The sequence below is a fragment of the Rhincodon typus genome, chromosome 27, assembly GCF_021869965.1.
Source record: "Rhincodon typus isolate 14 chromosome 27, sRhiTyp1.1, whole genome shotgun sequence".
In the NCBI taxonomy this organism is placed as follows: Eukaryota; Metazoa; Chordata; class Chondrichthyes; order Orectolobiformes; family Rhincodontidae; genus Rhincodon; species Rhincodon typus.
The window spans coordinates 19,489,670-19,516,519 of NC_063358.1; the positions used below are offsets into that span (position 1 = coordinate 19,489,670).

General features: G+C 38.2%; 1 protein-coding gene across 1 annotated transcript in view; it reads left to right on the forward strand.

The window, feature by feature from the left end:
* Positions 1-26,850, forward strand: part of LOC109931200 (fatty acid-binding protein, brain-like) — a 137,871-nt gene that overhangs the window by 73,561 nt on the left and 37,460 nt on the right. Inside the window, exon 2 of the mRNA XM_048613174.1 lies at positions 19,372-19,542. Within this exon, the coding sequence (XP_048469131.1) occupies positions 19,372-19,542 (171 nt within the window). The remainder of the gene's footprint in view (positions 1-19,371; positions 19,543-26,850) is intronic.

Below are 26,850 nucleotides of genomic sequence, written 5' to 3' on the forward strand. Positions count from 1 at the left end.
CATCAGGAAGTTTATTCCACATGCAAACCACCCATTTTTTAAAAAAAAGAAAGCCTCATGTCTTTTTTAAATCTCTGCACTTCAGTTTTATTTTGAGTAATCTGTTGTATTGTTTCTGAGTTGCAGTTTTCTTGATTTGAAAACATAAGGATAACGGAACCTTTTGAGAGTTAGAGAAATTCAGCTATTTTGAATGGGAGCACACCTCATTTTACCCTCTATCAATCTTGTCTGCAGTGATTCCTGTTTCTTTTCAGGCCATGCACACACTCTGACTAAATCCTTTTCAATCGTTTGACTATTCTATATAATGCGACCTAATCCAAAAAAAAATTGAATTGACACTGAAGAGTGCCACCACAGTGAGGAATATTTTTATTTCAAAAATGTACTTTATTCATAGAAACATCTCTTTCTATATATACTTTGTCACTAAATGTAGTTCAGTTTTGTATAGTAGCCTATCAAGTACACAAACATTTGAATTTGACTCTATCCCAGCAAACCAAAGACCCGTCTTACACAAAAGATTATATTTGCATCCATTGAGGCAGCAGGAGGGTCCAATAACTGAACCACCACAGTGAGGAATGTTTTGTGTTCCTGGTAGGTTTTTCCTTCTTAGCATTATCCATTAACTTGAATTTGACTCTGGTTCTTGCTGTGCTTCTTGCAACATCACAGTGAGATTGACTAATCAAGTGCTGCCTCATTCCTATAGCCTTTTACTTGTTGGTTTGTGTTTGATCTACTGCTGATCCTAATCAGAGTAAATTGTGTAAGATTATGACTCTAGTGTCTTAATACAGCTGCCATTTCATCGTTGGGCAATATGTTTTCTTTGTATCATTTTGATGCCTGGTACTACACAGCCAAGTAGTTAGCCTTCTGGTACAATTTGCATTTAATCTGTAAAGTGCAAATCAAAACAGCTTTGCTTTATTCATTTATTTTTTTTCAACAAAGTAAATTGTATGTAGAATGCATCTCAGAACTGACACTTGATTCCAAAACCATTCAAATCTAATATCCAAAGTATCTTACAAAAGATCTCTTAGTACATTTATGGGAATCTTGAACTGTGCTGACATCTATAAAAATTACTGAGATGCTAAAAGCAAAAGTTTCATAGATTTCCTTTGGTCAGATATTGGTTTGCGTTGCCTTGAGACAGATGTTTTTAAAGATTTATTCTGCACTTTGGAGACAGAGTTTTCCTTCTGTCTGTTGGTAGTCTGTGGCCTATAATGGGTTCCCCTTTATCTGTGAATGATTGACTGTTACCTGACTAATAGGTTTGTGCAAACTCTTTATTTACAAAATTGTACATGATATCATTCTCTTTAAGTACATCTTTGACCAGCCCAGATTATTTCTATCCTTTTGGTCCCTGTGCATGATTGCTGATGTCACTTATGCAAGATCTAGGTGGTCACTTTAATTTTGATAACCAAGTTAATAATTAGACCATGTTGAAAGAACCAAACTAAACATTTTACTAGGTGCAAGTTTGATTTCACAAGATTCAGAATTTATTATAACTAGAATATGAAATGTTATTCCAATAAAAGCAGCGGTTTTCATTCAATCCACTTCATGAAACCAGCTTGCATTTCCGGCTGACCAGGCACATGTCTCTTGTTTGGACTAAAGTTGTCCTTCTGTTCAGTCCTTTTCTAGTACACCAGACTACTTAGAATCACTGATTTGTTAACCCTTGCTAACCACTATTCCTTGTGCAAGATCAGAGACATCCTGAACACTAATTGGCATGCCATCACATGAAAAGCTCATGATTAATTTTAGATGGCCACACACACTAGCCAAATTCTTGATTGGTTTCTTTCAAAGTGATTATCATCTTTGTAGGATCATGAAATTCAATTTAACTTTAATGGTAAGATTGGGGTAGTGGTGAGGTGCTGTTAAATATCTGGATACAAGGTTCACCTATGTATTAAGTCATCAAAACAAATTTACACTTAACTAGACAGTGGATTCAGCCGTTACAGAATGGAATAGTGATCCTCCGTTAGCCAGGATGCTTCCTCCTCCGTCATCTCCTCCTCTGACTTTTTGTGCATACAATCCTTTCCAAATCACAACCCACAGGATGATCAAGTAATGTCATTATGTTTTGAATGGTCTAGCTGAGATGAGGTTCATTTGCTAATTTGTTTAAAGGATGTATGATCTGGAGAAACTCAGCAGGTCTGGCAACATCTGTGGCGAGAAAGCAGAGTCACCATTTTGGGTCCAGTGCCCCTCCTTCAGAATGGTATCCCAAAATTCATTGAGGTGGGGGCACCACAGAGGACTAAAACTAAGACCTTTGCTGAGAATGCAGTGCTCAGCATCAGAGAGCAAAAGATCAGAAGGCATAGTGAACACCCTACAAGAGGTGGAGTTAGGAGAAGGGATGAAGGCAGAGGGAAGGGAATGGGAGGAAGGTTGCAGAGGACCATAGGTATTTGAGTTCTTGCAGCTTGCCTTCCTTGATGCCTGAAAGGAAGAGAAAAAGTTTCTTGTTAGAACATTGAACGAACTGGAGAATGAAGTGAAACTGAGGGGCAGGACAGTTCTGAGACAGCAGGAGGAAGTGCTAATAGAGAGAGAAGTCAAGAGTGTAGATATGGTCATGCGTAGCGCTGTGTGTGGATCTTGGGATGTAGTGACGAGCTGTCTGAGGAGCATTGTTATTGTTAACTTTGTTTTTTCTTCACTGCTGCCAGGCCTCCTGAGTTTCTCTTTTTTTTTTGTTTCAGGTCTCCAGCGTGTACAGTTACTTATTCCAGTGTACAGTTGTTATATCCATATTTTCTCATGCAGGAACTCCCTCTCTGCCTTCTCTGTTGCTGATAACAATTTTAAAAAATTGGGTGGACTTGCCTATTCAACTTTGAGGTTTACTTGTTCTCACAATCATGAAATAGAAATAAGCTGGGCAGGGGTCTCGGTTTTTTTCCTGTAGTTTTAAAACAGTATGTTACTTTCAGTCTGTTTACAATACAGTGGCATGTTTCTTTATCAAATGAAGCTAAGTTAAAACCTGCATTATTTACTGAACAAAACAGAATAGTGCTATAATGGATGAATCAATGAATATACTTTGATTATAACTAAACTGAATTGTGAAATATCAATTTCTCTCCTAATCCTACAAGTTCATCTTATTGATATCACTTGTTACTGTCTCCTCCTTGTGTCTTTCAAATGTCTTTTTATGAAAGTTTGTCGCTCTTAGCTTACCAACTTCTTAGATCTCTACCAAGATAATATGGCACCAGTGGAATAATTTTATATATTTGCTTTGAATACGTTGTTTCACCGTCTAGCAAATGATATCATCCCAAATGTCCTAGTTGGCAAATCGGAGTACTCTGAAAAATTCCAAAATTTATCAACACCCTTTAACTAAAAGAACCATGTGTGACCCTACAATAATTTTGTTTAAGCAATTTAACAAAGTTTAATTCAAAACACCATACTGGATTCTTTTGACCTCCAAGGATCCTACCTTTTATTACTGTACTGAAAATGTTTTGAAGTTGAGATACCAAAGCAAGAAATAGCAAAATCCAGAAAGTGCAAAATAACCATACACAACTAACATAACATAAGCATGTTACATACTTTAAGTTACAAATCTAAACACTTTTTTATTCAAAGATACAGCTACGTTTGAAAGCATTTTACTTCAATGCATTTTTTAATTTGTTATCCTAAGTTTACATTAGTGTGGGCTACAAACCCATGATCTTCCTTTTCACCTGGGCCATATATCTATTCTTTCTTAGTGTTTTACAACTACACACAATCCAACAGAATATAATTCCTCATTTGCTTAATCAAGCAAAAATTATTGAGAAATAACGCAATCCTAGTTACAAGGTAAAACACCATCTCTTTATCATATATATTCTTATTATGCTATGGATATTACAATGTATTTGTAATTCCATGTACATTGTCAATAATCTGCTGTTAAAAGTTGAATCATACAAGTCTTGATATAACAAAATATACATTTGTAAGCAGTTAATTGAAACTTGTAATAACTCATTTATGATTGAGGCAGGACTGAAAATGTTTGCAAAGTCATTTTTTGTTTGTTTTTTGTTGGCTGCAAACTGTTCTTCGTGTTTTTTTTTTTAATTAGATTTAGCCCAGCAATCTTGTTCCTCCTCATTCTCTCTACTCTGCTATTTGTAGCTAAGGAGACCTTAAGATGAAGTCAGCTTTTTAAGTAATTTTGGTTGTTTATCCCCTAGCTTGAAAATACTACAATGGGAAATTCAGTCCTCAGTTACATGCCTACCTGTAATCAGGGGTGCTCTTACCATGACAGAGAGAAGGACATAATCCAACTTGTAAAACATATTGGCACGTTTGTCTCCGTGAAGTTTCAACCCATCTGCAATTTTAATCAAAGTCACATTTGACTTGTTCTTTAATGGTGCATCTGAGATGTTTATAAAAAAAAAAAAAAAAATCATGGATGGAAGAGATCATCAGTTAAACTATGCAATCCCAAATATGTAATTGAGGTGGTGGGTGGTGGAAGAACCACCTAAAATAAGTGAAGAAAATAATGTTAATTGCTATTTCACTGCAGACTAGAACGCTTTGTCGTTCATAATGGAACCAGCCCAGCTACAAAGACTAGAACTCCAATGGACGAAAAGAGAAACAGAAATCTGACTAAAAGATACTTTAAATTCATCCAGTCTTTAAAAACGTACATTAATATGATCCTAAAGTCCCAGGCTACAGGCAATCATAATTAAAACAATTTAGGGATATTAGGAACATCTAATACCATACTGAAATGCTACTCTTAGTAATGTCATAGAAAGGAAATACAGAAACAATGAAAATAATTGAAGGGCCTTTTTATAGTCCAATTTTGTAATATTTTTGTTTGGTTAAAATGATATGTCAGTGGGGACAAAGTTAAATTGCAATGAACAGGAAACGTGCAGAAAATTGGTAACTACAAAAAAGGCCAGTTTTTTTTTTAAAACTTCACTGAAACTATAAGACTATAAACTATAATAACCATAATAAGATCACAAAACTTAAATGTACATTCAAGCTAAATGGCAAGACCACTTAGTTTAGACAGCAAATTTGTCTTGGTCACTATGACCTTCCCTATGCTTCTGGATCATTTTTCTTGATTGAGTAAAGTTGAAGACTCTGCTTGCACCATGTGGGAGTTTTAATACAATTCTGTTGTACTTTCAGGAAACAATCCCTTAGTTTGTGACTCCAATCTGTAGGAGATTGCACGACTTGTTCTAGACCTAACAATGCATGATTTGTGTAACACTTATTACAGGGTAATAATGTGGTGTGGTGGAATCTGACTTTGAGTATGTATTTTTAAAGACAATTATACATATACTTCAAGAAGATAACCTAACTGGGATGTGGAATTAAACTGGACAGCTCTTCAAAGAGCTGAAACAGCAGTGACAAAGGTGTCTGTGCTGCTAAATCTATTGCCCTCTATTATATCTAAAATGTAGAACAAATTGCATAGTGTTCATTATAGGGACTTTTAAACATCGCCTTCCTTCCTTCAAAGACCCAACATTTCTTCCCTGCCTATCACCTCTCCAAACTCTCCTCTTTTGAGTTTTGAAGTTGTCTTCTAAATCTGTACAAATCTCTGTGGTCAGGTTTCCATCATTCCCACAGCAGTAAAATGGTCCTAATCCATGTCACAAATTTTGTTCTCCTATAGCTGTGAGTAAAGTATGTGATCCCTCCTTGAAGTTTTTGGCATTCCTTCAACATCCTTTTCTATTGCCATCAATTGGTTCAACTCCTGACCAATGGCTTTTACATCAGCACCAACAATGACCTGTTCTCCCAGCTGTCCCTTCCTTAATTGCAAAATCCGCCCCCCAAAAATGTCCTTTTGACCCTTTATAACATCCTTGTCCACATGTTGCCAGTAACTGCACTGTTGAAAGGCATGGATTCAGTTTCCACTTGGAGTGATATCCATCTTTCACTGTCTTTGTCTTTGTGTTGACTGCTTGGTCAACATTTAGACTTAGAGATATAGTTAAACATTGGAAAGACTAAAGGCATTGCATTTGATTTACAGCTGATTCATATCGTTATGCACCCCACCTTACTCCAAGCTAATTTTTTATCATCTATTCCTGAGTCTTTCAGACTTTTAGATCTTCCTCAAAAGTCACCTCTTCTAGAGTCAGCACCCAATTTTGATCCTGTATGTCTGAAGAGCATTTCTACATGGAAATTACTTTATAAACAAAACCTTGTTTCTCACTGAAAATTGTATCTAGGGTGTCATTGCATGTTTTGTGAGTGACTTTAGAAATGCATGTTCAAAATAATGGCAAATTTCAGGGTTATTTTCCACATTTGATTTGATTTTAAATTTTATTTGTGTTTTACAGTAAAAAATAAAATACAGTGAAAAACTTTTATTTCTGCAAAACGAGGCATTTTTGAACAATTTAAGAATGAGAGAAAGAAAGAAATAGCTTGAAGAAAGTCCATTAGCCCTAAGCTAGCTCATGGCCATCAACACCGCCATCCCTCCTTCACTGCTTTGCCACTGTCTACACCAGACCCAACCAACATTGGAGTCGCCAATCCTCAGGTGCCATCTTTGCCACTGGGCTGATACTCCTCCACCACAGCCTGTGCTGAATCAACCAGCATCAGAGCCACATCTCTCTTGCTGCTGGGCTTACCTCGTTGCTGCTGTGATGCCCTTCCACCATTGCTTCACCACTGCCAGTATTGGATCCAACCAACAACAAAGTTGCTGATCCTTGGGTATCATCTTTTGCTGCTGGGCCTACCTCGCGGTCATCACCTCTCCCGATGTACCAGTCACTGATTCCATGTCCTGAGCTCCGGACAAGTATGTAAGGGCTCGCTGTCCTCTGGGTCTGCTCAAGGTCTGTGGTGGGCCCAGCTCACGACCGCTTGATCTACGTGCTGCGCTCTCACCACCGCTGATATCATCCAAGCTCAGGACAAGTGGTTGGAGAGGACTAGCTCTGGCACAGGAGCCCTACTCCACTGCCATCTTGGGCCAGGAGCGTTCAGGAGGAAATGTTTTCTTTAATTGATTTTCCACTCAAAAAACAAGGTTTCAAGAGAATAATTATAAAGCTTTGCTTTCAACGTTCCTCCTACTTAAATACCAAACTGCTATAAATCTTTGAAATGTTATTGAAAAAATTGTAATGGATTTTTATTTCCTGGCTATTTTAGGTGTTGCAGAATTTGTTTGCTGAAAAGCAGAAGAATGTTTTAGGAATAGCAAAGGTCATTCAGTCTAAAGCCCTTTTCTTTGACTAATCTTAGCACCATCCATGTCTGACACAATATCTCCCAAAGCCTCGTCTCTAGTGGCAGTTTTGAAATTATTTGTGTCATATACTTGAATATAGCTTTTTGAAAATGCCATTCTTATTTGTCTGTTCTTAGTCTGAACACGCAAAATACTTGTCTTCTGAAATCTGGTAGTTACATCTTTTGTCTCTGAACAATTTGCCTTGTATCAGCAATTTCCAATCATTAAATCATAAATTTCAGTTCTTCCCATTAGATGCACATTTCCTGCTGTCTGCATCTTCCTCGTGTGTACGTTTTAAAACTCAAGAATCTGAGCAGTTGACTTGCTCCCAGATCTATTAATTATAGCCTCCGAGTTGGTTGTTGGCAAATAAGAAACACAAAAAGCAACTGATGCATTCTCCAGTGATCCCACCTTCAGCTTAAAAATTCTCTGAAACTTGCATGAAGGGCCTAACCAAGCAGATAAGATCATGGTTGCAAAAGGAAAATGAGAAATATCAAATGGAGAATGCTTATTTAGATGATATGAAGATTGGGTTTTGAAAATTTTTGTAGGTTTTACATTTCTGTATAATCTGCTTTGATTCAGCTCAGTGTACACGCTATCAGCGAAGATAAAATCTGACAATCTTTCTGTGAAGAAACAGTCACACTTGCACATGTGATTACCTAGTTGACATACCAATGCACAGTTTCCTCTGTTCAACACAAATAGTTCCCCATGTTAGAGAGCTATTTCCCTGTCCCTGACCTAGCACCACACACTCCACTTCTACGTCCAGCGGAGGCAACACGAGAGGGGTTTGTTGTATTAGAAAATGGTATGTAACAATTGATGACATATCTGCATCAAGATCTGCCCAAGCTGATTTATGTCAGTCTTTGGGTGGGACGAGAGGAGTCTAGCATAAGGCACCGATGGAAACAAACACATTGTATGTGGCAGTCTTGATAACTGTACCTGACTAGTCAATGTAACCAGTACTTTCTGCTATTGTATAATGAACTACATCATCATCTTGTTAACTCAGTGGTCTTTCTGGTTAAACTCCATTGTAGTTTACCTTCTATGTAGCGAGTTGGTTGGGCTCTTAGATGTACCACATTACAATGTCCTTAGGGTTTTGTGGCACATAGTGTCCCTACCTCTGAGCCAGGTCTGGGTACAAGTCCCACCTGCTCCAGATTTAAGTAATAAGTTGATTCAAAACTATCCATTACAGTGCTCCCTTAATGCCCGGCCAACACAGCAGTATCCTGAATAAGTCTCACATTGGGCAAGTAGGGTTCTTGAGTCAGAAGTTCTGGGATCAAGTCTCACCTGCTCCGGATGTGTGTTATAACATGTTGCAGTGTCCCTCAGGGCTACTCATGTTCATTTTGTATTTTTTGCCATCTAATTATTTTAAGATTGTAGAAAGGTGTATTGATGGCAGCACTCTTCTCCAACCACAAGCCACAAAGGTTAGTAATGTAACAAATGACAGGGTGGACCTTGAATTGGAATGTTGCTGCACTGTTTAAGAATTCAGAGAGCTTTCCTCTGAGAAGCCTAGCACACTGACAAGGATTCAACAGTGTTTCACTTTTTTTAAATAGGTCAGAGTTGTGTTTCTATTAATTGTATTTGAACCATCAACTGAAGACATTTGTTTCTGACTTCCTAGCAGGATCTAAAATCTGCAGGTTGCCAATGATATCTGAACTGAAAGCAAAAGCCTCTCAATTTTTGTGATTGATTAAGCTGTCAAGAGAATGATCATGCAGCAAACACCAGTGCATGATAAAAACAGAAATTTATGGAAATACTCAGCGTAAGACCATAAGATGGAGAAGTAGAAGGAAGCCATTCAACCCATAGTCCGTTCTACCATTCAGTGATACGTGGCTAATCTAACAATCTCAACTCTATTTTCCTGCCTTATCCCCTTAATCCTTGATCCTCTTACTGATTTAAAAATCTGTCTATCTCTGCTTTGAACATACTTAATGACCCAGGCTCTGAAGCCCTCTGGGCTCAAGATTTCCACAAACTCAGCACCTTTTGAGAGAAGACATTCATTCTCATCATTGTCCTAAATGGGTAACTCCTTTCAATGAAACTATACCCTCTGGACCGAGACTCTCCCACAAGGGGAAACTACCTCTCAGCATCTACCCTGTCAAGTCTCCTAAGATCTGATTGTTTGTGGTAAAACAAAGAGTTAATATTTCAGTTTAGTGACTGTGGACAGCTAACATTTCAGGCCAGTAGTCTTTCATGGAGCTATATTCTTGACTCTTTTTCTCCAGAAATGTCACCAGGCCTGCTGAGTAATTCCAGCATTTTCTGCTTTTGTTTCGGATTTTCAGAAGCCAAGTATTTTGTTTCTGTACCAGCAAATAATAACTCTAATGTTTAAACTGACATCATATTTACCTTACCCTCTTTTTTAATAATAGGAAAAGTAATGAATTGTATGTTCAACTTGGATCAAATACCTATCAGATTCAACACACATACTGAATTCTCTGTCAGATTGTAGGAAACAATATGCCATTGTATGAAACTGAGGAAAGTAGGTTTAATGTACTTTTTTTTCAGGAGCAGAATAATGAACTGGAATAATAGTGTTGTCTTATGAATACTGTGGCTCATGTTAATTTAGTATTGTCTTTCTTTAGAATCTAAAGTTCAGTTCTGATCCAGCACTTTCTCATATTATTTGATACTCTTATTCTCACAACATGATAGCTTCCTTTTCATTGCAAAATATAATGAATCTCTGGCAAACTTTTGCAATCAGGTTTTTGAAACTCAAATTGGCTGTCACCCAACATCACCCTCCTATTTTAATGTTGCAAATCTGTCAGCATCTTTGAACTGAAAAGGTGGTTTTCTTAGGAGCATGTCAGGTTCTACACTGAAGAGATGATGCTATCTTTTTTTTTATAGATGCTGATATTTCTGCCATTTATCTTCCCCATATATTTGCAGTGTTTGAAGTTTGTAAATATATTTTTGGTGATCTACTGGCCCTTGTTGTAGAAAGTTTAGGGAGTGCTGCATTTAACGTGATTTGATTGTTCATGTAAGCTTTTCACATACACATTATTGAGTATACATCTCTGAAAAAATGCTGTTCCAGCAAGTAAATGTTCCATTCACTAATCAAATTTTATTGCTCAGGCCAAAAATTATATTTGACAGTAAAATAAATAATGGAGGAAGGAAAAACAAATGCATGGTTCTGCTGATAACATAGGATAGGGTTTGGTTAAGTGGAAAGCAAGGGGAGTGTGATGTTTGCCCCTTCTGATCCAGAATTTAAGCTCAAGCTATTTTAACTTTTGGGCTTGACTTTAAGTCCCATTGGCTGAATTCTCACTTGAAGCAGTCAGCACCACAGAATGGCCAAGTGGAAAGCAAATGCTTGGATCCAGTTTGTAGACTACAAGTTTTTAAGTTACCAGAACATTCTGGGTACCCTCCAGGACAGAAGAGATTTGGTCTGGGAGGATGGATTTGTGCTCGGTGGGGACCCAGCGTGGTACTAACCCAGGTAGTTTTTGTGCTATTAAGGAATGGCCTCCACTACCTGCAAAAAAAAATTGAAATGCAATTTCCTAGGAACCTGATTTTGCATATTATAAACAAGTCAGCAGAATTGATAAACCCACAGCAATATAGTGACAGTAGAGCAGAGCATTACATGCCAGTATGTTCTGTGTTGTGGCCTCCGTTTTTGCTTGATGAAGAAGCCTAAAAGTCTTAAATATTTCAAAGGGATTCTTTATAAAAGTCTCCGAAGAAATCGTTGTCCACATTGAAAATTTGGTTCACTATTCATAGTTTGCCAACTATCAACTTTGATGTTCATGGAGAAAAGCTCATAAAATTACCCCTCCAGTTCTCTTGTGGTGTGTTTTCATGCCACGTTGAGTTGGTGTTTGAGTCAAAATGGTTGAGGAAATGACAAAGTCGTGGACAGTCTTTAGGTTTTGACTTCAAAGTAACATTATTTTTTACAGTGTAATAAATATCCTGTTGTACTTAGTTATACCAGGCTCTGACTTATAGTTTAGTTTTTGTCTAATGTAGCTATGTTCTATATATGTCAATGTGCTGTTTGTATCTTTAAGTTGCACCAGAAGTCACACAACACCAGGTTTATGTGGAATCACACAAGCTTTCAGAGCGCAGCCCCTTCATCAGGTGCAGCTGACGGCACTGGCACCTCCACATCATTTAAGACACATCTTTTAAGAGCGAGACTTGGTGTTCCTTCCAGGTGCTTCTAATTCTGTGCTACTTATGCTCAGTGGTTTACAGCTCTGTGACACAATCAAAGTTGTTCCAGGGTCCTGAAGCCCTTCCACAAGTATCTGCATCAATATATTTGCGGGACATGTATATGCAGAAGGAGACCATATGTTTGGTTTTCATAGATTCAAATGAAATCTGTCAGAGAATCTAAAATGTTTGCAATTGAACTAAGGTAGGAAGCAGTGGCAAACAGTAATGCATTCAAATCTTGTTGTTTTTCCTGAATATTTTGATATTGGAAAACAGACATTTTTCTCTGGAATAGGTTTTTTTTTCTTGTCCTGCTGAGGTAGGTGTAAAAGCTGTCAAAATATCGTGAAATTACTGTTTGAAATGTGCAATTTATATCCATTTCCAAAAGGCCAACAGTGAGCCGTGCTTTAGTCCCTACTTGCTGATTTTATCTAATGTTCAGAGTCAAATAAACACCTCCCCAGGTTTTAGTTTTTAATCTTGGTATCTCTGCGTAGCAGTAAATGTTAGTTAAATGTAATCAATTTCTTATGACCGATTTGCAGTTGGTAGCGAAAGCAAGCCTCTGCCAAAGTAAATATTACAGGACCATTAAAAAGTTGAGTGGGAACACAACCTAACGATTAGGCATTCCCATGACATCATCAAGCCATAATTAGCATACATTTTGCATAGTTGTATGCAACTGAACCCTGTTTTGCAGAAATGTTGGAGAAATAGTTTCTCTGTTGATTATAACTCTGATATTATTGGATCATGGAGCTTCAGTGTGCAATGACAAGTATTGAATTGAAGTTGTTCCTGTGATTGCTTGCTACTTCATATTTATTTCATGGAAAAATGAGAGATTTTCCCCCAATTCTGTTCTCCCCAGTCTCTCTCTCATGTTCATATCCAATAATGAATAGCATTGTTAATAATTCTGATTTACAGCAATATCCACATTTATTTTTTGCTGTGGATCCTAAGAGCTGTAACGTGTGACATCACAAAATCTGAAGTCTTCCTCCCACCTCTCCAATGGGCTGTTGATAAAGTAGCAAGAATAATGGAAAAATCAAATGTCACGTCACTTATCTCAACTTTTCCATTCTTGTAAAATGACATACTGTCTTCCACACACTGGAAGCATGAACAGCTTGCTGTCAACATGCAACTGAGTGCTGATCAAAATGCTTTGAGGTTCAAATTCCACATCATTGAGTGGATATTCTGTTTGCTTGCCCTGCTGCAACTGATGAATGACAAAGGATGAAAACTGCTCCTAATACTGTTCTGATGCTTTTAACTGTGGGATGCCCATGCTCGAGCATAGAGAATGCAGCACTTTCAGAAGTTGAAGCTCCGTACCCTTGCAGCTGAAAATGACATTGAACAAACACTGGTATTTAATTGCAAGTTCTAGGAGATATTTCTTGCACATTAAATATGAAACTGAAAAGGCGGGAAATCATTTGAGATTCCTACTTTTGAGCGTCATTCAATGATTGCTTCTCAAGCAATTAGGGATGGACAATAAAGTCTGACCTACCCAGTAGCATCCACATTCCATGGACAGGTTTTTCAAAAGTGCACCAAGGATAGGATTATATAGGTTTGCAGCAGTTTGAACTGTGGATATAATCCAATTAAACTTTCTGCTCCCAAAACACGAATTAAGGAAATTTAACTGTATTGTCTAAGTTGCCATTGAATGATGGCTTTTTGATGGTGATACTGGACATAAGCTAGAACCTGTGAATCATAACCCTATGTGAATCATTGCTTTAAGAAAGGAAAGCATTAAAAGGGAAAAGTTACAAGAAAAATAACAGCAATTATTGATTAAAATTAGAGTAAAACATTTGCTACAGTCTTAGACAACATGGACATACGTTAAATCCTAGTATGAGTACAGTAAAATAACCACTATGGATAACAGAAATGCATACGTGTGTTCCTGTGGGCCCCATAAAGAGGTGCTGGGCTCCATGTGCATTGTCTGAGTGTTCCCTGTCTTATGGCACCAGTGAGTGGCTGCTGAAATGTGTGGATTTACTTTTCTTAAATTCAGGCACTTAGCTGTTGGGACAGTAGAGGACCAGCAGTTAAAATTGGTAGAAAACACCCTTTGAAATGCTGAGATCAAAGATTGTTGATGCCCTGAAATTAAAATGCATACCTGTCTTTCAAGGTGCTTTGCCAGAGCTGGGTGAGAGCAATGGAATACAACTGTAATCAAATACTTGATTATGTACTTGCATAATTGATCTATACCGCACGTTAGCTTTTCTTCCCTTTACCTACTTTCTCTATTAGCTGGCTCAGTATGTTAAGTAATTGTAGCTTTGAGCTCATTTAGTACTGCTAGCTTGGGTTGAGAGTTGCAAGTTGGAGATTTCCTGAGGCCTTGTTTGCTTGTTCTGATAATTCAAGTGGATGTTGAAATTCCCATGACTATCTGAAGAGGATCAGGGATTGATATGGTTTCTGGTCAAAGTTGTAATTCACTATTAATGCAATATGTAAATGAACTGATCTTCCATCATGCGTTATGTGGAATTATGCTTTTCACAAAACAGCTGTCTTATTTACATATATAGAACAGTACAGCACAGCACAGTACAGACCCTTCGGCCCACGATGTTGTGCTGACCAATTATCCTACTAAGATCAATCTACCCCGCATACCCTACATTTTACTATCCTCCATGTGCCTATCCAAGTGTTGCTTAAAAGTCTCTAAAGTATCTGACTCCACTACCAGTGCTGGCAGCACATTCCACACGCCCACCACTCTGTGCGAAGAACCTACCTCTGACATCTCCCCTATACCTTCCTCCAATCACCTTCAAATTATGCCCCCTCGTAACAGTCATTTCCACCCTGGGAAAAAGTCTCTGGCTATCCACTCTATCTATGCCTCTCATCATCTTGTAAACCTCTATCAAGTCACCTTTCATCCTCCTTCGCTCCAATGAAAAAAGCCCTAGCTCCCTCAACCTTTCCTCATAAGACCTGCCCTCCAGTTCAGGCAGCATCCTGGTAAATCTCCTCTGCACCCTCTCTAAAGCTTCCACATCTTTTCTATAATGAGGTGACCAGATCTGAACACAATATTCCAAGTGTGGTCTAACCAGAGTTTTGTAGAGCTGCAGCATAACCTCACGGCTCTTAAACTCAACTCCCATGCCAATGAAAGCCAACACACCATACGCCTTCTTTACAACCCGATCAACTTGTGTAGCAACTTTGAGGGATCTATGGACATCGACCCCAAGATCTCTCTGTTTCTCCACACTACCAAGAATCCTGCCATTAACCCTGTACTCAGCATTCAAATTCGACCTTGAATCAATTTCCATATATATACTCGGCAGTACGTTACTTGCACATAAACTGAGACCAACATCTTTTTAAGAACGTGTGCTCAGCAGCCTGTTACAGATGTTGACCGTTCCATGCGAAGATCGCTTCCAAAAACTTTCCTTTCACTACTCAAAACTTGTGCTGTTTTGCCCTATGATACTGAAATAGTGAGTTGCATTTGTGCCACATGTTGAACATTTCCAAAATTTCAATAAAATTGACTGACTACCCCGCTCCCCACCAAGACCTTCAACAGGACTACCATTGCAAAATCTTCCACCATCAACAGTCTTGGAGTAACTATGATCACAAACTTGTCTGGACCAGTTATATCAACTGGTCAGGGTAGAGGCTGGATATTCTGACTAGGTACTCATTTCCTGGTCCACGGAAAACTTGCCGACATTTAGAAATGGCAGTTATCAGAAGGGTGAGGAGTGCTGTAACACACCACACTCAGCCCACGTATGACAATTTAATGAACAAAACAAATTTTGTGGTGGTTGCACCCCAGTTTTTCCCAGAAATCCAACGTGCTAATTTCCATGTTTCTCCCAACCTTTTGACATGGATATCCTTCCCAATAATGTTGGACTTGGATTAGGAGTACTAGAGAAATTCCCATCTGCCTCTTCACTGTCTCCATCCGAGAAAATGATTAGAAATTGAGCATTAAGTATCACTTACAAAATGGACTTCTTTTTAAGTTTGCTCCACCAATGTGTCAAATAATCCTGGAAATGTCGCGGGAACATTTTTTTCTTAAACTTTTAACAAGTTCAATGCTCATGGTGCACTTAATACTAACACTGTGACATGTGGATTAAGACTCAAACTAAGGATCACTGGCTTATTAAATGGACACTTTGACTTACTAAGCTTTAATGCCTAAATACCAAATGGATTTCTATACTCAATCGCTTGTAAAGACTTGTTACTGTTGCATTTTGTGCTTTGAATTGTCGCTTAGACGTTGCCTTGAAGCAATGCGATGTTAAGACTTTTCGGTTCTTATGACTATGAATATTAGTCGTGCATTACTTGTAGATGGAATACACTACAATATTTCAGCTAGTTGCAAATTCAATGCCTCTAAACTTGGATTTTTTAGCTATTAATGGAGCGATGTTGTGCTCTGATTCTATATTCTCTAACTTAAAAAAATCGCATCCTTCATTAGGCTGAAACCGTCCCTCAGTGCACATTTTAAATGTTGCTGTTCACTGGCCTCTAATGAGGGCTGCCTCTAGCATGATTCATACGATCAGTTACATTTGCAGCCAGCTGACTATGATTTAGCCAACAAGACTGTCTGTTGCTTTGGACAAATGTAGAGAATGTAGAAAAGCATCAGGTTTGGGAGTGAAAATGATGTGAAGGATTCAAAGCCAGTTCCTATAACTTTCTGAAATGTGACGATGTGCATGAGATCAGCAAAGTAACAAAATGCAATCCACACCCTACCCCACAAAAGCAAGTTACTCATACAAATGTTATATTGTGGTCTATGTTACCACAGTTAGCGTGAAGACCAGAAAAATTACAAGTTTGTTATTCTCCTGTAATCTCCTTTTACTGCTTGCTTTTTAAATCCCACTTATGGTAAGACTTCAAATCCTATTTTCAAATGCTAAAGAATTTTTAACCAATGAGTGCAACCGTTCTTTCTTGCTGGTTCCAGTTGACATGGAAATTAAAAGCACTTGCTTACCAGTGAACTTTCCTCCAATAACAGTTCATGTCTTAGCTTATTCTAGGATGTTCAGCAATTATATTACATGGGCTCCAAGGGTCAACTGTATCGTCTTATTTGGAGAATACAGAGTCAACCTATTTAATAAATGCTTACTACATTATATAATATAATACTTTAGGCTACAAGTATCACTTGCAACATCATTAAAAATCTGACTATACTGGATAGATATGTAATGTAGCAGATAGTATTTAAAACATTTCAATTTGGCAAACCCAACTTGACTACCTTTTTTAAATATTTATGGCAATGGGTAAGTTCTTGTGAAGATGTCAAATGACTGAATGACGGTGCATATAACTGGATAACTTACAGGAAATGTTTTAAATTACTAAGTTTCAAAAATTTCAGAATGAATACTAAAACAGCCATTATTACAAATCTATTTATCTCAATACAGATTATTATTGTTTTGGATTTGCTGATAAAATAGTTCAAAAAATTCAAGTAACTTCAATTTTCATACCTTCACTTATTAGTGATGCTTGATTGTAGAAATAATTAAAATGAAGAGAATTTGTATTTGTGCAATATCTTTCACATCTCTGGCATGTCCCATAATGCTGAAGTATTTTAATTGTGTTGGAAGGACAGTTATTCTGAATTCTTATTTTGCTATTTTTCTAATTTTATTGCTGGACTACTTTTTTTATTTTGCTAATTTTTTTCCCCCCTAAGAATTTGTACTTATCTGTACCTAAATACATTGGTACCTAATATGGTACTGTAAGTGGCGACTAGTAAACTTTTCACTGTACTCATGAGCACATGTGACAAGTCTAATTCAATTCCACTGAGTCACTTGTAATGGGGACAAATCTAACAATGTCCCACAGTAAGATAAATGATAAGATAATCTACGTTACTGAAATTGGTTGAAGGCTAAACTTTCTCCACTCACTGGGAGAACGCTTCTAATCTTGCAGTTGTGGGATATTTTCCTAGCTGAGGGCAAACTCATTTACAAGACACCTTTATTTTTATTTCCTTAAATCAGCATGTTCATATGAGAAAATGGCCTGCATATTTGTTGGAGAACCTGCAAGATTTTAAATTTGATAATTGCCAATTTGGCTGAACAATGAGAGTATATGCCTCCAAAAGTGGAAGCTTCATATCAGGTGGTATAAGCTTTTTAAATAGATTTGGAGTGCTGAAAAATCTACAGAAGCAGTTTAAATACCTCCTTGCTGAGCTAGATCAAGTACAATTGATTATTTCCATTCATAGATATTGATCATTATGACCACATGCATTTTTTTATTAAGCCTAGTACACTAAATGGTTAACAACTATCCATGATTAATAGCTACAGTAATTACACCATATATGCTGATCATGCCAGACTATAATGTTTTCAAAACCTGGACTGAAGATAATTTACATGAGTGGCTTTTTTACTCTAAGCTGTAACTGGTTGAAACTGTGGAGGCGATCCAACTTGTCTTAATGGGATATTTTGAAGTTTGTAATTCATAATCTGCTAGTACTACAAGCATATTAAGATCTAAGCTTTCTTCTATAATATCAGTACCATTCCCTTTTAACTTGAGGCCCATGATTAGTGGCCTGGTGGGAAGGGCATCCAATGAGTCACCCAGTGAGCTCTGTTGCTTGGGATGGGAACAGGAGTCCCCTCGCTCAAAAGTACTCTCAAGTACAAGTTTTCAGTATGATAGTTGGGGTCCATAGGCTTTACTGTATTCAGAGTCTTTAGCTGTTTCTTGATTACTTGGAGCAAATCAAATTAACTGAGATAGACATCTGTGATGCTGATGACTTCAAGAAGAGGTTGGTGGATTATTCATTTTTGCATTTCTGGCTGAAAATGATTGATTGCAAATGCTTCAGCATCTTGTCTTTTGCACTCGGGGTTGTGCTCGGCTGTCATTGAGGATGGAAATGTTTTTGAAGCTGCCTCCTCCAGTTAGTTGTGTAATTGCCCACCAGCATTCACAATTGGATGTGGGAGGACTGCAGAAATTTGATTTTTGATCTATTTGTGGAATCACTTAGCTGTGTATATAACATGCTATTTTCACTCCTTAAGAATGCCTATAGTTCCAGGTTGTAGCTTTGTCAGGTTGGCAGTGTGTTTTAGGGGTGTCTGGTACTGCTCCTTGCATGTTCTCTCATTCCTTTCTGTTCTCCGGAGTTGTTGGTAAAAGCTGAGTGAGTGCCATGGCATTACAGATTATTGCTGAATACAACTTTGTCATTTCAAGTATTGAAGCTGTGGATTCAATATGAAGTGGCTGTACATGCTAAACAGATGGTACTTCTATATTCTGTAGCTGTCAAACACTATTAGGCCTGTGATTTGTGATTCAGTCCCCTGTTTGTCTGCATCTCCAGCTGCTCCATTTCCTGGTTTTCTTCGTATCCTATTTCCCTCTGTTCAATCCAGAATGGCACAGCTTTCAGCAAAACTCTCCTAAAGACCTCCATTTTATTAATTCTGTCTCTGCCTTTAAAAGTCTCCTGGAAGCTTATTTTAATGATTTTCTTTATCCTTGTTATCTGAATTTAGTTGTTTTTGCTTTTATGAAATGCTTTGGAATGTTTAAAGATACTGAAGACAACAAATACGACTGCAAGATGTTGAAATGTTCATTACGCTATTACGTACTTTCAGGTGGTGAAAGCAAGGATTTTGCTGCAATGACTGAGGTGGAACCTGTGCTGGACTTTGCTACGTCAGGACGGACAGGCCGAAGAAATGCTTTGCCTGACATACTAGGCTCACCTGCTGGAGTCAGTCCATCAGAACTTCCCATGAAATTGGCAGAACTATCTATTAATGCAGGTATGATCTGTTTTGTGTCCACTTGTTTATATCTGCCTTTTTGAGAAGAATTCATTTAATCATTATATCGGAGAAGAAGGCCATTTGACCATGTCTATACTGGGCCCTTCTAAATTTATGTACTGTCATTGGCCTGCATTCCTGCACACTCGTATTCAGAAATTTAGAATATACAGAAAGTATTGAAAAGTTTATTGCACAGAAAGAGGCTACACTCTGTCTACCAAAAAATGAACCTTCTGGCACAATCCCATTTTCTAGCATTTGATCCGTTATCCTCGAGATTAATGGACTTAAGGTGCATATCCAGGTACCTTTTTAAAATCAGTTGAGGGTTTCTCACTCTACAACCATTTCATAGGGCATTCCAGGAATCTACCACATTCCGGATGAAAATGTTTTTCCTAATCTCCCCACAAATCCAAAAGCTGTGCTGCTGCTGTTCACCCTCAGGTTCCATTGATATCTTCTTGCAGTCTACAACTTCCCTCATCACTATTAAACATATGGCCAATTTTTGTTGTCTTCAAATTTCTGGACGGTGCCTCCTACACCAGTCTCCAAATTTTTAATATAAACACAACAAGCAGGGGATTTAATACTGAGCCCAATGAAAGCCTATTGGAAACAGCTTTCTGGTTGTAAAAGTACTGGAAAGCTGAAACAAATGCAGAAACTGCTGGAGAAACTCAGCAGGTCTGACAGCATCCGTGGATAAACAGAATTAATGTTTTGAGTCCAGTGTGACTCCTCAGGAATTGGGAATGAAACTAAACACCACGACCTCAACGGTTGTAATCTCCGTGTTGTTACCCGAGTTACTTACAAATTGGTAAAAGATAAGAAAATTAGGGTAATAAACACACGGCTAAAGGAATGACGTGGGAAAGCAGCGTTCCATTTTGTGAGACACTGGCATCAATTTTGGGACAGTAAGGAATTTCATCGTTGGGATGGGCTCCACCTGAACCGATGTCGGACCAGGACTTTGGCAGAGGGGCCAAATAGGGTTGTCACGAGGACTTCGAGCTAGTTAAATGTGGGGAGAGCTCAGAAGAAGTTATTAAAGTAACTGCACAAAGCATGGAAAAGTTCAGGAATCTAACTTCAGGCATGGCAGATAAGGAGACAAATATAGAGGAGTGGTGGTCCATTTGGGACTGAGGGTTTTGTACTTTAATCCATACAGTGTATGAAACAACGTAAATGAGCTTGCAGTGCGGATTGAAATTGGTGGGTACAAAGTAGTTGGCATCAGAGACATGGCTGTGAGGGGATCAGGTGTGGGAATACACATCCCATCAAAAGGACAGGCAGGTGGGCATGGGATGGCATTGCCACCTGAGTAAGAAAAAAGACTATATTGATAGCAAGAAGGGTTGGAAGGTGTAGAATCTGTATGGGTAAAGTTGAGGAACTGCAAAGGAGAAAAGACCCTGATGGGAGTTATGTACAGGCATCCAAGCAGGAGTCAGGATATGATGCAGAAAATAAGTCAGGAGATAGAAAAAGCATGTAAGAAAGGCACTATTACAATAATCATGGGGCACTTATTCCAGTTGGAGTGGGAAAATCAGGTTGATAGAGGATCCCAAGAAAGGGAATTTGTGGAATGTCTACAAGATGGAGCAGCTTGTGTTAGAACCTACTAGGGAACAGGTAGTTCTGGGTTTGGTGATGTGTAATAAGGTTGACTTGATTAGGAAGCTTAAGGTGAAGTAACCTTTAGGAGCCAGTGACAACAGTTTGGTAGCATTTACTCTGCAAATTGAGATGGAGAAGCTGGAATCAAATGTACTGGTCTTACAACTGAGTAAAGGTAACTTTAAAGACATGAGGGATAAGCTGGCCAGAGTTGATTTGAAGGGGAGCCTAGCAGGGAAGACTGGAGCAGCAATGGAAGAGTTTCTGGGAATAATTTGGGAGGCACAGTAGAAGGAAGAAGAAATGTACTAATTGGAGGATAAGGCAACAATGGCTGAGAAGTCAGGGACAGTATAAAGGAAAAGAAAAGCATACGATGTTGCAAAGATTACTGGGAATCCAGAAGATTGCGAAGCCTTTTTAAAAATCAGCGGAGGACAATTTTAAAAAAAGCATTGGGGTGGGTAGGGAGTGGTGGTGGCAAGAAGATGAAATATGAAGGTAAGCTAGCTTGTAATATGAAAGATTGCAAGTTTGTTTTAGATATCTAAAATGTACAGGGAGAGGTGAGTGGACATTGGATCTCTGGAAAATTAAGCTGGTGAAATGGTAATGGGGAACAAAGAAATGGCGGAAGAACTGAATTGGTACTTTGCATCAGTTTTCATGGTGGAAGACACCAGTAGCATACCAGAATTTCAAGGGAGCCAGGGGGCAGAAGTGAGTGTAGTGGCCATTACGAACGAGAAGTTACGAGGGAACCTGATCAGTCCGAAGGTGGATAAATCACCCATACCAGAGAGGCTACATCCTAGGGTTCTGAATGGAAAAAGACTGAGGAGATTGTGGAGACATTGATAGTGATCTTTCAGGAATCACTGGAATCAGGGAGCCCCAGGGAACTGGAAAATGACTAATGTAACACTTTTAAGAAGGGAGGGAAGTAGAAGACAGGAAACTATAGGTTAGTTAGCCTGAACTCGGCTATTGGTAGGATTTTAGAGTGCATTATTAAGGATGAGATGGTAGAGTACTTGGAAGTGCATGGTAAAATAGGGCTGAGCCAGTATGGCTTTATCAAGGGGAGCTTATGCCTGGCAAATCTTGTGAGTTTTTTCTGAGGAGGTAACAAGAGAACTTGACAAGAGAGCCAGTGGTCTATCTGGATTTTCAGTAGTCCTTTGACAAGGTGCCATAAAAGAGGCTGCTAAATAAGAAAATAGCCCATGATGCTGAGGCAAGTTACTGGTGTGGATAGAGGATTGGCTGGGTATAGGAATAAAGGGGTCTTTTTCAAGATGGTAGCCAGTGACTAGTGTGTTAGGCTGCAGAAGGACTTGACAGTAGGCAAAGAAATGCCAGATGGAATTCAGATTATCAACTTTGGGAAGAATAGAAGCACAAGCTATTTTCTAAATGAACAAAGGCTTTGGAAGTCTCGAGCACAAGGATTTCGGAGGGCTAGTTCAGAATTCTCTTAACATGCAGGCTCAATTAACAGTTGGAAAGGCAAATGCAATGTTGATATTCATTTCGAGAGGGTTAGAGTGCAAGAGTATTGAGTCTGTATAAGGCTCTCGTCAGACTCCATTGGGAGTAAGCTGAGAAGTTTTGGGCCTTGTATCTAAGGAAGGATGTGCTGGCTTTGGTGGGGGTCCAGACGAGATTTACAAGAATTATCATGGAAATGAAAGACTTGTCATATAAGGAGCAGTTGAGGACTCTGGGTCTATACTTGAGATTAGAAAGATGAGAGGGGATCCCATTGAATCTTATAGAATACCAAAAGGCCTGGATGGAGTGGATCTAGGGGAGATTTTTCCACTGTTAGGAGAGACTAGGACCTGAGGGCATAGTCTGAGATCTAAAGGGTTATCCCTACAGTGAATTTCTTCAGCTAATAGACAGTGAATCTGGAACTCATTGATGCAGAAGTGTGGATGCCAAGTCATTGAGATTCTTTGAGAGAGATGTTCCCAATTTACGAAAAGGATCAGGGATCAAGGAATCCAGGGACAAGGCAGAAGAATGGGGTTGAGAAACATAATCCATGATCGAATGGTGGAGCAGACTAGTTGGAGCAAATGGTCTACTTCTCCTATTCCTGGTGTTCCTGGGGCCTTGACAAATCCATGCAAACTGTTCTTAGTTACTGGGTGGCTTTCTAAATGAGAGTTTATCCTATGTCTCAAAATTGATTCCAGTAGTTTCCCCATGACCAAAATTAGGCTGAGTAGTCTCTAATTATTCAGTCTATTCCTCGACCAATCTTTAAGCAGTCCTTCAATCCTCCAGGATCACACTCGGTGAGAATTCAAAAATTAGCGACATAGCATCCATTATTTCCTCTCTGGCTTTTTCTAACAGCCTGGGGTACATTTTATCTGGCTCTGGTGGCTTAGCTACTTTTTAATGATACTGGTCTTTAATATTTCTCATTCCCTACGTTTTATTACATTTCATCATTAACAGACCTCCTCAGCTGCAATGCCTGCATCGTCCATCACTTTATTTTTTGAAAGACTGAAGCAGTTTTCGAAAAGAACTATACCCACGTCCTCTGACTCTACATGTTGGTTACCTATTTGGTCTTTTATGAACCCTACTCTTAGTTATTCTGTTGCTCTTAACGCATTGATTTTACTTACCAATATTCATTTGTGTCTTTTCTTTACCACCTTAATTTTCTCTTTTAATTTTACCCCTGCATTTCCCTCACACTCAACTTGCTGCAGTCCTTGATGTCTGATATCAGCTTTCCTTTTCTTCCTTATCTCACCTTGTATGCTCCTTGGCATCCAGGGGGTCCTGGATTTGAATGTTTGACCCTTTTCTTTCATGTTTACTCTGAGCCATTTGAATGGCTTCCATTGTTCTAAAACTAATTGCAGATAGTACGTATGCTTGAGCTATTTTGTATGTTTTATTTGTTAATGTGGCATTTATTTTGAAATTAAAAGCAATAAGTTACTAATACAAATTAAAATTCTGTAGTTTGAATATATTTGTTTCATCATAAAAGCAATAGTTTTACAGGCCACTGCACTCCAGAGCAAGGAGCAGCAAACTAAGTTAGCTTGCATGAATTGTTTTCCATTCTGTGACACTAAATTTCCGTTTTAAGAGTAAGCAATTTTTCCTTAGCCACAGTGCACCCTGCTGATTTTTGAAATGGTATTACTACGTTTTACAATATTCTATTTTCTTGCCCCTGTCTCTCCTGGTAGTATTGACATGTACAATGTTGTTCTGAGATGGAGACATAGTCAAAGTAAATCAACTCCATTTTCCTGCATTTGCAACACAGTAAATTAAAATACTCAATGACCCTCAAAATTGCTCCAGTGGCTCCTAATCAGATTTTTGTTTTGAATAATCAGTATCAGACTTTGTGCATAACTACCAGATACCATGTTTATAGCTTGAACAAAACAATTAACAATTTATTAATAATGCAGTAGCATTAGCAAAGTTAAACCATAAGGTAATCTAATTAATGTCTATGATTTAAATCCAATCTTTACTGATTCTAGTCTCTCCCACTTCTCAAAGACATAGAGACAAACCCGTACAGTTAAGGGTTAAATCAAAAGCAAAAATGAGACGTAACTGGTCAGTACACTTGAGCAGACTTCAGTCTGTAACATTATAGGCACATGGGATTGCATCTTGCTTAGTTTCTGAAGACACCACTGCACACAACTTGCTGCACTAGGCTCTGAGGAATATTCACTTAATACTTAACCCAGATTCTATTCTTCAAATCTACCAGGCATGTTGAAGGCCAACCAGGCAGCAATTAAACATGCATCCTGTAGATTTCACAGGGACAACTCTTCTGATTTTAAATAGAATTCAAAACAAGTTCAAACTTGTGGTATCTGTTAGATTGATCCTCTACCTGTGAGGACATGGTTAATATTCAACACCTGCCATCTGCTTGAGTGTAATGTAACTGTGGAACTTAAAGGTTTAGAGCATTCTTCAAACAAGAATCAACCTGCAATTGACTTCCAGGTCTGGTCTCAAACAAATATTAGTGTGTTCGTTAAAAGACAAGCTGCTGCTTACAAAGTTCACCTTCAGCTCTCCAATCCAAACCAAAAATAATAGATAAAAATGAAAAATCAGTGAGGATTTTAACATTGTATAATGGATGTCCTCTGATCAGCTAGCTATTCTTCATGAAAGCAAATACTATCTATCCTGAGAAATCTGAAACAAACAACATGCTGGAGAATCTGTGGAGAGAAAAACAGGATTAATGATTCAAGTACTGTATGATTCTTTGGAACACTGTTCTTGATTCTGAAGAGGTCATACATGTTTCTCTCTCCACAAATGCTAGCAGATCTGCTGAGTTTCTCCAGGATTCTGTCAGTCTCAGCTGTCCTTCATGAAGGAGTTAGGGTGGCCTCATGACAGAGACTCTATTTCTGTCCTCAGCAGATTCTGACCTGCAGCCTGCAGGAGTCACTGTGTAGTTGTCTGGATTGGCTACCTATATGAAATTTTGCACTCCATTCATCAATTACCTTTTCCAAATCCTTGCCTCGAGCAGCTAATCTGGTAGACTACCACTGGTCTTTGATACCATAGTACAATAACTTATTTTATATACTATTACTGTTATATTTTGCATACTATTGATTATTTTTCTTAAACAATGGCTTGCATGCAGTTTCAAAGTGTGAAAAGATTAGCTCCATTTTTAAAAATGTTGCTTTTCTGTAGAGTGAAAGCAATCTGGAAATGAAACCATATTTAGAAAAGGAAGCATCTATTTGCCAGTTTCAAAAATTATCCACATCCAGCAAATTTTCATTCTGGTTCTCTATCCCCACTTGTTGCTTTACTATTTCTGTTTGTTTCTGCAACCTTTCCTAATAACATAGTCCCCAATTCTACATTCAGTTAAAATGTTCTGATGGAATTGTCTCCTGCAAATGTCTTACATTTACTGGTATTGATTTACAGTGATTCATCATCTACCATGAATAATTATATATTATATTGAGACTAATCACAGTATGTGTGCATGCACACAGTGGGAAGAAACTGCCATGGTACAACAAGGCAATCAGTTGTACGTTTCAAATAAATGATCCAGATAAACCGTGAATACCCTGCATGTGAATATATTCATTGGATGAAATTAACATTTTAATTCAAATTTTTATATTCTTAACTGTGACTCTGCATGTATTGAGAAATCTGGCAAGAGTAATGAAGTAAGATTTTAAAAATTAACTTTTGTTTCATATCATGAATTTCTTTCTAAATGACAATTTGCTGACATTAAACACCCTTTCTTTTTTTGAATACTGTCACTTAGAGTTCACCAAAAGGTTACTTCTACAGGTCTGTACCATAGGCAATTGATTTACAAACCCAAGTACAAGCAAATTATTACAGTTGGCCTTTTTACTTGTTTCCTTTGCTTGAATTGCAAGACACCATTCCTGATGACTGACTAATGGCAAATTAAACTTTGTCTGAAAAACCTGACTTGTAGGCAGAGGATGATGTCAACCAGAGTTTCTGGTCATTCTCTAGTTTTTTTTTCCTGCACAAAGCACCATTGTTTATGTGATTTGAATAGGGAGCTATGCACATTGCCTAGGCTCTCATAATTACCAGTTAGATACAAAATTTGGCTTGGCA